We start from the raw sequence: 12,152 nt of genomic DNA, 5'->3' as shown, positions 1-12,152 counted from the left end.
ATTATCTTTCATTTGGAAATAAACATTATAATCTTGCATTAGTAATAAATCTTAAGTTTATTTTTCATTTCACACTCTGCTTGCCAAAACTGAGCTGTACTCAGCTGAGTTGAAGGTCTCAGTAGTTCAGCTGGGTTACCTTATTCTAGCTTTTTGTCTAAAAAGAAAACCAGTAAACCAAGAACCTGCTCAAATTCTGTTATTGTACACATCTGAGAAGAGAGAGTGGAAGGCAGTCATACAGACAATGTATTATATATACTATATGTATTTGTCTTGCTTCTTTTTTGTTGCTAGTGCTTTATTTTGACAGTATATTTGCCCGAAAGGCTGATGCCTCTATTTGTCAAAAATATCACAACATACTAAATACAAAAAGGTTGCAGTGACAGTGAAACACCCCAACATGAAACTAATGATTTATTCAGTGCAAAAACCCATATAAAACAAAACTATTTGTAACATTTTAAAACTGCAAGACAAACAATATTTTCAAAATTGCAACACACAAACCTAAATATAAAAATAACATATATACCCATTACAACAGTAACTACTACACATTTTATTCTGATAGTGAAATGTAAAATTATTTTTAGAGTTTAAAACTGACCAAACACAAATAAAACATTATGAGATTATGTTCTCTCTACAATATATTTTTGTGCAAAAAAACAGATCTGTATAATGGTGTGATGATGACCAATTAGGGAGGAAACACATGAAGATATAAATCCATGTCCAAATATAGCCGGATACTTTTGCTGAGTGAAGAGTAATGGCACTATATAAGAGGCTTTCCCGAGCACTTAAGACTACCCCAAGCACCCTGCAAAGGTGAGAGAAATTTGCTGATTAAAATAATCTTTTCAAAGTATAATTTTTCCAAATTCTTGAATACGACTGAAAATTGACTGGCTAAATGTAATTAGTGTTTGAAGATCCTATTCACTTGGGAAGCTGTGTGCATTAGTTTATAGCTCAAGTAATACTTTCTATTGGATTCTAATTTCATTTCCACACAAAATGTCTTAACTGTTTTTCCTTTCCTTTTTTTTAGTAGCCTCAAACCGTCAGCCCTTTTCTGCCTGCCATTTCCTATATTTGTAATCAAATAAAGTAAGATGTTACTTAAAAAAAATATTGTGCATGAAAAACATTTGAGCTACATAAAATATTTTAAGTTAAATATGTATGACTGACAACCATGTCATCTGACCCCACAGTAAAGCCTCACCATGGGGGATGGAGAGATGGAGTGCTTTGGTCCAGCGGCCGTTTACCTCCGCAAACCAGAAAGGGAGAGGATTGAGGCCCAGAACAAACCTTTTGATGCTAAAACAGCATATTTTGTGTCTGAGCCCAAGGAGATGTACCTCAAGGGGACACTAAAGAGTAAAGAGGGGGGTAAAGCCACTGTTGAAACACTGTGTGGCAAAGTAAGTGAATGCTGCTAGTTAATGTAACTGTTGAAACTATGTTCGAAAACATATTTAACCAGCAAAAGGATGTGAAGCCATGTATGCAAATCTTCAAATGTAAACAAATAATTGTTTTGTTAAGAATGTGGTGTCTTATATTACTAAGATTTTTAGTTTGTACAATTTTAAATCCAAGATTCTTAATGTTCTAAATAGTCGTGTACATTTGATTAATTAATATACTCGATTAGTCTTTCACTTCTACTGTGCACATCTATGAAATTCACAGTACTGAATCTCACAGGGCCATTAGACAAGCCAACTGCATTGCTGTGCAGTACTTCAACCACTGTCATTTCACAGACCCTCACAGTAAAGGAGGATGAAGTCTTTCCCATGAACCCTCCAAAATTTGACAAAATGGAGGACATGGCTATGATGACCCACCTCAATGAACCATCTGTGCTATTTAATCTCAAAGAGCGTTATGCAGCATGGATGATCTACGTAAGCATAACAAAGACTCAATGAATTGCACAATTTGTAGAACATAAATTATACCATCATAATAATGTCTAAATATATCTCTTAACTCCTTCAGACCTATTCAGGGTTGTTCTGCGTCACTGTGAACCCCTACAAGTGGCTCCCAGTATATGATGCAGTCGTTGTCGCTGGATACAGAGGGAAAAAGAGAATTGAAGCCCCGCCCCACATCTTCTCCATCTCTGATAACGCCTATCAGTTCATGCTTACGGGTAGGATACTGTTCAGTAGCTTTGCAGAAGAACAGAATTCATGTTTTTTGACATTGTTTCTGATATATACAAGAACATATACTACTTGAGTAAATTTTTGGTTAATCTCAGATAGTGAAAAAACATTTCTCTGTATTAACTGAATGCTGTATTACATTTAAAAATTCTCACTATTTCTATAGATCGTGAAAACCAGTCTGTCCTTATCACGTAAGTGTTGACTGACTATAAGGTTTTCTATAGACTTCTTTGTATAGACTTACGTATTCTAAAGGACTTATTCTATCCCCAGTGGAGAATCTGGTGCAGGAAAAACTGTGAACACAAAACGTGTCATCCAGTACTTTGCAATGGTTGGAATGACTGCACAGAAGAAGGCAGAGCCTGCTGCTGGCAAAATGCAGGTAACTGAATTGGTAAAGTGTACAAAGCATTAAGAAGCGATCAGAGTCCACTCGGTAACAATCGCTTGTGTCTCTAGGGGTCGCTGGAGGACCAAATTGTTGCAGCCAACCCCCTGCTGGAAGCTTATGGTAATGCCAAGACTGTGAGGAATGACAACTCCTCTCGTTTCGTAAGTACATAAGAGCGGTGTCCAAAATTTTAATGGAGTGTAACTAAAAACAAAAACAGGTAAGATCAAAAATATATAAATATGAATATAAAACATCTTTTGAATTTCCAGGGTAAATTCATCAGAATTCATTTTGGACAAACTGGCAAGCTGGCATCAGCTGATATTGAAACCTGTAAGTTTCAGTGATTATGAGTGCATTCTTTTATATCGTTATATCAAGTATGGGTTTATCTAACATGGGCATGAAAAAGGAAGTCTGCATGGGAAATAAATGTAAAACTTACGATAACACGATTAAACAGATAACCATACAGAAAAATCACAGCACTGCATATTGTACAGCCACAATCTTTTCAATAATGCTGTTGTGAAGTTATAAGGTTACTCCTTAAAATTCTATGGTAAAATTGAATATAAATATATCACCAGATTTACTGGAGAAGTCAAGAGTCACATTCCAGCTGTCTGCTGAGAGGAGCTACCACATCTTCTACCAACTCATGACTGGACACAAGCCTGAGCTGCTTGGTATGAACTCTAATTCCTATTCACTATGACTTTTGAGGCACTGTTTACATTGACACATATCTAAATATTATTTTTCCTATCCACACAGAGGCGCTGCTCATCACCACCAACCCCTATGACTATCCTATGATCAGCCAGGGTGAAATTACAGTTAAGAGCATCAATGATGTGGAAGAATTTATTGCCACAGATGTAAGTACAGCTTCATAGATCTTAAGTGACCACTTAAAAAATGCAGCATCTTCATTTGTCCTTCTTCTTCTCTTTACTACACAGACTGCTATTGACATTCTGGGCTTCACTGCTGATGAGAAAACAGGCATCTATAAGCTGACTGGAGCTGTGATGCATCATGGCAACATGAAGTTCAAGCAGAAGCAGAGAGAGGAGCAGGCTGAGCCTGATGGCACTGAGGGTAAATATGAGAAATTGTCAGGTTTATTGGGCCATATTACTGTGCATGTCAACCGTTTTAAATGAATAACACTACAATCTTTCACACTTCAGTGGCTGATAAAATCGCCTACCTCTTGGGCCTGAACTCAGCTGACATGCTGAAAGCTTTGTGCTTCCCCAGAGTGAAGGTCGGAAATGAGTTTGTGACCAAAGGCCAAACTGTAGCACAGGTAATGTGTTAATAGCCAACAAAAGAGGTAAATAACACTTAAATAACCTCCAACATATATGTATATGAATAATTTTTCTATGTATAATTTTTCAGGTCAACAATTCTGTCAGTGCTCTATGCAAGTCTATCTATGAGAAAATGTTTTTGTGGATGGTCATCCGAATCAATGAGATGTTGGACACAAAACAGCAAAGGCAGTTCTTCATTGGAGTGCTGGACATTGCTGGATTTGAGATCTTTGATGTAAATATTTGTTGAATTTACACTGTTTGCTTTATATTATATACTCATGGTTCAACAGTTAGTACATTGATGTTAACGTTCATGGTTTAAAACCAGTTCAACACTCTGGAGCAGCTCTGCATTAACTTCACAAATGAGAAACTGCAACAGTTCTTCAACCACCACATGTTTGTGCTGGAACAAGAGGAGTACAAGAAAGAAGGAATTGAGTGGGAGTTCATTGACTTTGGTATGGACCTGGCTGCCTGTATTGAGCTTATTGAGAAGGTAAGGGGTGTAAAGGTATTAAGACCTAGGTCCCATATACAAAGACATGGAAGTAGAACTATGTACCCTGAAAATGTTCCTGAAATATGATGATATTCACACATGAAAATATACACTGCAGTGACAAGTCAGACAACAACCATTTATCCAAATACTAATGCAGTAATTTTAAAATCTGTAACCAATAGCCAATGGGCATCTTCTCCATCCTTGAAGAGGAGTGCATGTTCCCCAAGGCTACAGATACATCTTTCAAGAACAAGTTGTATGACCAGCATCTTGGCAAAAGTAATGCCTTCCAAAAACCAAGACCTACCAAGGGCAAGGCAGAGGCCCACTTCTCCCTGGTGCACTATGCCGGCACTGTGGACTACAACATCGCTGGCTGGCTGGACAAAAACAAGGACCCCCTGAATGACTCTGTTGTCCAGCTATACCAGAAGGCAGCAAATAAACTCCTGAGTCTCCTGTATGCAGCTCATGCAGGTGCTGAATGTAAGTTAATCGCTAAATTGTTCGCTTCTTTCAAAGTTAAGGGATAATGTTAAAATGTGAACTCTGTAACTAGCGTCAACACCTTTAACACCAGCAGGTTTAAGTCTCAAACATTTTCACTGGGGCAAAATTAAGGACTTCTTGCACATATATTCTGTTGCTTTCAGTCCATTAAGAAAAGATGATGGCTAAACAATTTCAGAATTCTTTCAAGTGTGAAAAATATTAAGATTACTCAGTATAAAAAAAAAACTCAGCCTTAATAAAACTAATGATGCAATTTTAAATGTATAAAAAATATGAGGAAAACTGTAGCATCATATTTGAATTCTACCAAACAGCTGAAGGTGGTGGGAAGAAGGGCAAGAAGAAGGGTGGTTCCTTCCAGACTGTGTCTGCTCTGTTCAGGGTAGGAAAACGTTTATATATATATATATATAAAAATGTGTGTGTGTGTGTGTGTGTGTGTGTGTGCCGATGGTAAACACAGCAGTTTGTACAGATGTAATCTATATAAACTGTTCGCAATGTCAAACTCCACAGGAGAACTTGGGCAAGCTGATGACCAACTTGAGGAGCACACACCCTCATTTTGTGCGTTGCATAATTCCAAATGAGACCAAGACTCCAGGTATGTACTCTTATTATTTCTTGGAATTCTAAATCTACTACAAATATTGTAATATTGACCTGGCCCTTCTAGGTCTGATGGAGAATTTCCTGGTTATCCACCAGCTGAGATGTAATGGTGTGCTGGAGGGAATCAGAATCTGCAGAAAGGGATTCCCCAGCAGAATCCTCTACGGTGACTTCAAGCAAAGGTAATTTCTTTAGTGTTTAGTTTTAATATTATTATAAATTGACTGTGCTGCCGCAAAGACTAACATATCCATTTAAAAACAGGTACAAAGTCTTGAATGCTAGTGTCATCCCAGAGGGACAGTTCATTGACAACAAGAAAGCTGCAGAGAAACTCTTGGGCTCCATTGATGTGGACCACACCCAGTACAAGTTTGGACACACTAAGGTGCAAAATGAAATGATGAGATATTTTCATTATTATTACTATTACTTTTCAATGTGCTCAAGTGTTTCCATCCTTGCCTCTGAACTAAGTCTGTATGCTTACACTATTTGAAAACATACTGATTCAGGTGTTCTTCAAAGCTGGCCTGCTTGGTACCCTAGAGGAGATGCGAGATGAGAAACTGGCAAATCTAGTGACTATGACTCAAGCTTTGTGCCGCGGCTTCCTCATGAGGAGGGAGTTTGTCAAAATGATGGAGAGGAGGTATGTTTCTGTTTAAAGCAAAATAAACAAAACAGCATTTTAAATTTTAAAATTCACTGCAAAAAAATGAACATGAAAACTTGACGGTTCTGATCTGGGCTATTTTCAACTGTAGAGAGTCCATCTATTCTATCCAGTACAACATCCGCTCATTCATGAATGTGAAACACTGGCCATGGATGAAGCTGTACTTCAAGATCAAGCCTCTTCTGAAGAGTGCAGAGACTGAGAAGGAAATGGCTGCTATGAAGGAGAACTTTGAGAAGATGAAGGAAGATCTAGCAAAGGCACTGGCAAAGAAGAAAGAGCTTGAGGAGAAGATGGTGTCTCTTCTGCAGGAGAAAAATGACCTGCAACTGCAAGTGGCAGCTGTAAGTGCTTAAAATACACAGTTCGACATGCCTTTGTAGACTCTACAGGAAAAAAGCCTTTAACAAATCCATTTAAAAAAACAGGAAACAGAAAACCTCTCTGATGCTGAGGAAAGGTGTGAGGGGCTCATCAAGAGCAAGATCCAGCTTGAGGCCAAACTCAAAGAGACAAATGAAAGACTGGAAGATGAGGAGGAAATCAATGCTGAGCTGACTGCCAAGAAGAGGAAACTGGAGGATGAGTGCTCTGAGCTGAAGAAGGACATTGATGATCTAGAACTCACCTTGGCTAAAGTGGAGAAGGAGAAACATGCCACTGAGAACAAGGTTTGTTTATTATATTACATGGTAATGTATTTGTCCCTTTTACAAAATTGCAGAGAATGACTATAACATTTGAAACTTTTGATATTATACAGGTCAAGAATTTGACTGAAGAGATGACCTCTCAAGATGAAAGCATTGCCAAGCTCACTAAGGAGAAGAAAGCCCTCCAAGAGGCCCACCAGCAGACCCTTGATGATCTCCAGGCAGAGGAAGATAAAGTCAACACCCTGACTAAAGCCAAGAGCAAGCTTGAACAACAAGTGGATGATGTAAGAATTTGACAAGCACAATCTTTGGTTTATTTACAATATTGCAATGGTTTAACAGATGTCCTGGTTTAATGTCCTGGTGTTGCGTTCTCAACTGTTCTGGTTTTCATCAAATTTAGCTTGAAGGTTCACTGGAACAAGAGAAGAAACTCCGTATGGACCTTGAGAGATCTAAGAGGAAGCTTGAGGGTGACCTGAAACTGGCCCAGGAATCCATAATGGACCTGGAGAATGACAAGCAGCAGTCTGATGAGAAGATCAAAAAGTATAACTCACCTCACATTACACATGAAAAAGATAATTATTGACTGCCTCTGAATAGAAGCATTTATTGAATCTACTATTATTATACCATAGGAAGGATTTTGAAGTAAGCCAACTTTTAAGCAAGATCGAGGATGAACAGTCTATGGGTGCCCAACTTCAGAAGAAGATTAAAGAACTCCAGGTGATTCATCAGTACAAACTAATAGAATTTAATTTAAAATCCTCTAGTCATATGGAAATATCTAAAATTTTAAAACCTTCCTTCCAGGCTCGCATTGAGGAGTTGGAGGAGGAAATTGAGGCTGAGCGTGCAGCTCGCGCTAAAGTTGAGAAGCAGAGAGCTGATCTCTCCAGGGAACTTGAAGAGATCAGTGAGAGGCTTGAGGAAGCTGGTGGTGCCACTTCTGCTCAGATTGAGATGAACAAGAAGCGTGAGGCTGAGTTCCAGAAGCTGCGTCGTGACCTGGAAGAGTCCACTCTGCAGCATGAAGCCACAGCTGCTGCCCTCCGCAAGAAACAAGCTGACAGTGTTGCTGAGCTTGGAGAGCAGATCGACAACCTTCAGCGGGTCAAACAGAAGCTGGAGAAGGAGAAGAGTGAATATAAAATGGAGATTGATGACTTGGCGAGTAACATGGAGGCTGTGGCAAAATCAAAGGTGTGTTAATTTCACATTACAGCAATTTATTTTGAAAATATCCAAGGAACTTTTCTTAATTTAAGTCAAATGTTCTACTTTATGCACATGTCAAAGGCAAGTGGGGTGAAATGTCTCTCACATATTAAGTTATTAAGATATGGTCTATAACAAAAATATTTTGCACTGGTCTACATTATTCACCAACGTCATTTAAAGTTAACATCTTAATTGTCCATATTTTCTATAATGTATATATTTCTAGGCAAATCTAGAGAAGATGTGCCGTACCCTTGAAGACCAGCTGAGTGAAATCAAAGCTAAAAGTGATGAACATATCCGTCAGCTGAATGACATAAGTGCACAAAAAGCACGCCTTCAGACTGAGAATGGTAAGTCAAAACAACTAAAGAAGTCAAATGGTTGAGATTGTTTGACTACAGTAACTAGATTTACCATTTTTTAAAGGTGAATTTAGCCGTCAGCTGGAGGAGAAAGAAGCACTTGTTTCCCAGTTAACTAGGGGAAAACAAGCATATACACAGCAGATTGAAGAGCTCAAGAGACAAATTGAAGAAGAAATCAAGGTACTGCTAGGACTACATTACTCAATATCTTTGGAATATACACCTTTTAACAACTGAGCAGCAATCCAGTAACAAATGTGCTTACATTTTCTGAATTTGCTAGGCAAAGAATGCCCTTGCTCATGCTGTCCAATCATCTCGTCATGACTGTGACCTGCTCAGAGAGCAGTTTGAGGAAGAGCAGGAGGCCAAGGCTGAGCTGCAGCGTGGAATGTCCAAGGCCAACAGTGAGGTGGCTCAGTGGAGAACCAAATATGAGACCGATGCCATCCAGCGTACTGAGGAGCTTGAAGAGTCCAAGTAATCAAATTCAATTAACAGTAAACTACACTACAAAGTATGCAAAATTGACCTAATGACTGAAAGTTCTCAAACAAGCATGTAAGGGCATCATGCAATTATCCTTAGGAAAAAACTCGCTCAGCGTCTACAAGATGCAGAGGAATCCATTGAAGCAGTGAACTCTAAATGTGCCTCTCTGGAGAAAACCAAGCAAAGGCTACAGGGTGAAGTGGAAGACCTCATGATTGATGTCGAGAGAGCCAATGCGTTAGCTGCCAACCTTGACAAAAAGCAGAGGAACTTTGATAAGGTCAAGCATCTGCCATTGAAAATGGTCTATGAAATATGAAACCAGGAGTTAGTACAACATCTAATGTTCTTTCCAATTTTCAGGTTTTGGCAGAATGGAAGCAGAAGTATGAGGAAGGCCAGGCTGAACTGGAAGGAGCTCAGAAAGAGGCTCGCGCTCTCAGTACTGAGCTTTTTAAGATGAAGAACTCATATGAGGAATCTCTAGACCATTTGGAGACCCTGAAGAGAGAGAACAAGAATCTGCAGCGTATGTTAAATAGATCTAAGCACACTTGTTTGATTAAATGAGGTTTCTAAAAAGCTGCATTACATTAAGCAATATTAAATGAATATCTGTTTTCCTCTCAGAGGAGATCTCTGACCTTACGGAACAAATTGGGGAGACTGGAAAAACAATCCATGAGCTGGAGAAGGCAAAGAAGACAGTGGAAACAGAGAAATCCGAAATTCAGACTGCTCTTGAGGAAGCTGAGGTATAACTGTACACAATGTCACCATATTGATTGCAGAAGTGGGTTTGCAGTATCTTGCTTAACAGTGAACTTCCAACATTCTTCAGGGAACACTCGAGCATGAAGAGTCCAAGATTCTTCGTATCCAGCTTGAGCTCAATCAGGTTAAGGGTGAGATTGACAGGAAGATCGCTGAGAAGGATGAGGAGATCGAACAGATCAAGAGAAACAGCCAGAGGGTGATTGAGTCCATGCAGAGCACCCTGGATTCTGAGGTCAGGAGCAGGAATGATGCCCTGAGAGTCAAGAAGAAGATGGAGGGAGACCTGAATGAGATGGAGATTCAGCTGAGCCATGCCAACCGCCAGGCTGCTGAGGCCCAGAAACAGCTCAGGAACGTCCAAGGACAGCTCAAGGTGCATCTCAGTTTTGGTACATTTATGTTTACATACCTCTTAAAGTGATTAACAATGATTCTTTTTACATAAGGATGCCCAACTACATCTTGATGAGGCTGTCAGAGGACAGGAAGACATGAAGGAGCAGGTTGCCATGGTGGAGCGCAGGAATAATCTGATGCTGGCAGAGATTGAGGAACTAAGATCTGCACTGGAACAGACTGAGAGAGGACGTAAAGTGGCTGAACAGGAGCTGGTTGATGCCAGTGAGCGTGTGGCACTGCTGCACTCTCAGGTTAGTTGTTTCAGTTTGAGACATTAGTGTTCTTTTGTTAGTAGTTGGTAGTCAATCATAATGTTTTTGTTTGTTTGTTTGGCTTGTCAACAGAATACCAGTCTAATCAACACCAAGAAAAAGCTTGAGGCTGACCTGGTGCAGATCCAAGGTGAGGTGGACGATACGGTCCAAGAGGCAAGGAATGCTGAGGAGAAGGCAAAGAAAGCCATTACTGATGTGAGTGAATATCTCTTCAGATTTTGTACCAGTGTGGCTCAGAATTACTAAAAACTAAAACCCATACATGGCTTATGTACTAGGCCGCTATGATGGCAGAAGAGTTGAAGAAAGAGCAGGACACCAGTGCTCATCTGGAGAGGATGAAGAAGAACCTTGAGATCACAGTCAAAGATCTGCAGCACCGTCTGGATGAGGCTGAGAGTCTTGCCATGAAGGGTGGAAAGAAGCAGCTCCAGAAACTGGAGTCTAGAGTATTTTGCATTCAGTCTAATTAGTACAAATTCAGAACTACCAAATTTGATTAAAAGGGTGTTTTATATAATAATTCAAAATTGAAATATTCTTCGTAGGTGCGTGAGTTGGAGGCTGAGGTTGAAGTTGAGCAGAGACGCAGTGCTGAAGCTGTTAAAGGAGTGCGCAAATATGAAAGGAGAGTAAAAGAGCTGACCTACCAGGTACAGTATGAACTCAATAATATGTATATACTACATTGCTTACAAATTAAATAAAATCTAATTCATGGCCAATCTCTTCAGACTGAGGAGGACAAGAAGAATGTAACAAGACTGCAGGACCTTGTGGACAAGCTACAGCTGAAAGTGAAGTCCTACAAGAGACAGGCTGAGGAAGCTGTAAGATGTAATCCTGCACTGCACAATCAGTGTGCAGTGCATTACACTTACTGACTCTTTGCTAGCCTCAACTAATGTTTTACTTCATATTAACATCACTGATGGGAGTGATGATTATGATTCTCACAGGAGGAGCAGGCCAACACTCACCTGTCCAGGTTCAGGAAGGTCCAGCATGAGATGGAGGAAGCTCAGGAGCGTGCCGACATCGCTGAGTCCCAGGTCAACAAGCTGAGAGCCAAGAGCAGAGATGTTGGAAAGGTAAATTAATTTTTTTAAAGTAATTACCCTGACAGTGAGATTTTTAATAAACATTTTCAAATGGGATATTTAGATAACTTGGAGAACTTACCAATAAATCCTAGTTGCACATATCTGTTCTTTCACTTAAATATGTCATTGCCATTTGCAAACCCTTAAATCAAAAGAACCTAAAAAAAAGAAAGTACAGATTTGTAAAGTACAGATCAGTCTTAATGACATGTGACTCTATTTTAGGGCAAGGAGATGGCTGAATAAACGATGACAACCTGATGGCATGCCAAAAAGCAATGATAAAATATGCATTTCATGTTAAATGTCCATGCATAAATTGAATAAAACAGCAAAGCTTCTTTGAAAAATACTTGCAGTTTATTTAGCTATTTTCAAAAAAGGACTACAGTATTCAGTATTCAAATTCAGACTGAGACTTATATTATAGAACAGAAAAAATCTTCATACTAAACATAATATCTACAATCATACTTTGGTGCACACTTGTTTGTGTTAAAAACAAGTATCCAGGTACCAGCATATTTGACTGTTTACAGAAAATCTGAATGCTACGTCATATATATAATACAAACCTGTCATGAGTACTAAAAACAACCAGCACAGATTACTAGTTTGTA

The 12,152-nt window shown here is 39.2% G+C and overlaps 1 protein-coding gene across 1 annotated transcript; it reads left to right on the top strand.

The window, feature by feature from the left end:
* The first annotated feature begins 965 nt into the window (after positions 1-965).
* Positions 966-11,882, top strand: LOC113583819 (myosin heavy chain, fast skeletal muscle-like). Its single transcript, XM_035520203.2, has 40 exons — positions 966-1,119; positions 1,227-1,439; positions 1,785-1,928; positions 2,023-2,179; positions 2,362-2,389; positions 2,472-2,583; positions 2,661-2,753; positions 2,865-2,928; positions 3,186-3,284; positions 3,373-3,476; positions 3,561-3,699; positions 3,792-3,910; positions 4,006-4,155; positions 4,252-4,422; positions 4,611-4,917; positions 5,259-5,326; positions 5,461-5,548; positions 5,621-5,738; positions 5,821-5,944; positions 6,072-6,208; positions 6,324-6,579; positions 6,664-6,906; positions 6,999-7,175; positions 7,295-7,440; positions 7,533-7,623; positions 7,711-8,100; positions 8,345-8,471; positions 8,548-8,666; positions 8,770-8,966; positions 9,075-9,258; positions 9,342-9,507; positions 9,609-9,733; positions 9,820-10,128; positions 10,202-10,405; positions 10,499-10,624; positions 10,708-10,878; positions 10,978-11,082; positions 11,164-11,259; positions 11,389-11,520; positions 11,758-11,882. The coding sequence occupies exons 2-40, from the start codon at positions 1,239-1,241 to the stop codon at positions 11,776-11,778; spliced, it is 5,808 nt and encodes a 1,935-aa protein (XP_035376096.1). The 5' UTR covers positions 966-1,119; positions 1,227-1,238; the 3' UTR covers positions 11,779-11,882.
* Positions 11,883-12,152: the final 270 nt, after the last annotated feature.

The sequence above is a fragment of the Electrophorus electricus genome, chromosome 22 (assembly GCF_041902795.1).
Source record: "Electrophorus electricus isolate QZ-2024a chromosome 22, ASM4190279v1, whole genome shotgun sequence".
In the NCBI taxonomy this organism is placed as follows: domain Eukaryota; kingdom Metazoa; phylum Chordata; class Actinopteri; order Gymnotiformes; family Gymnotidae; genus Electrophorus; species Electrophorus electricus.
This window is presented reverse-complemented; position numbering and strand designations above follow the sequence as displayed.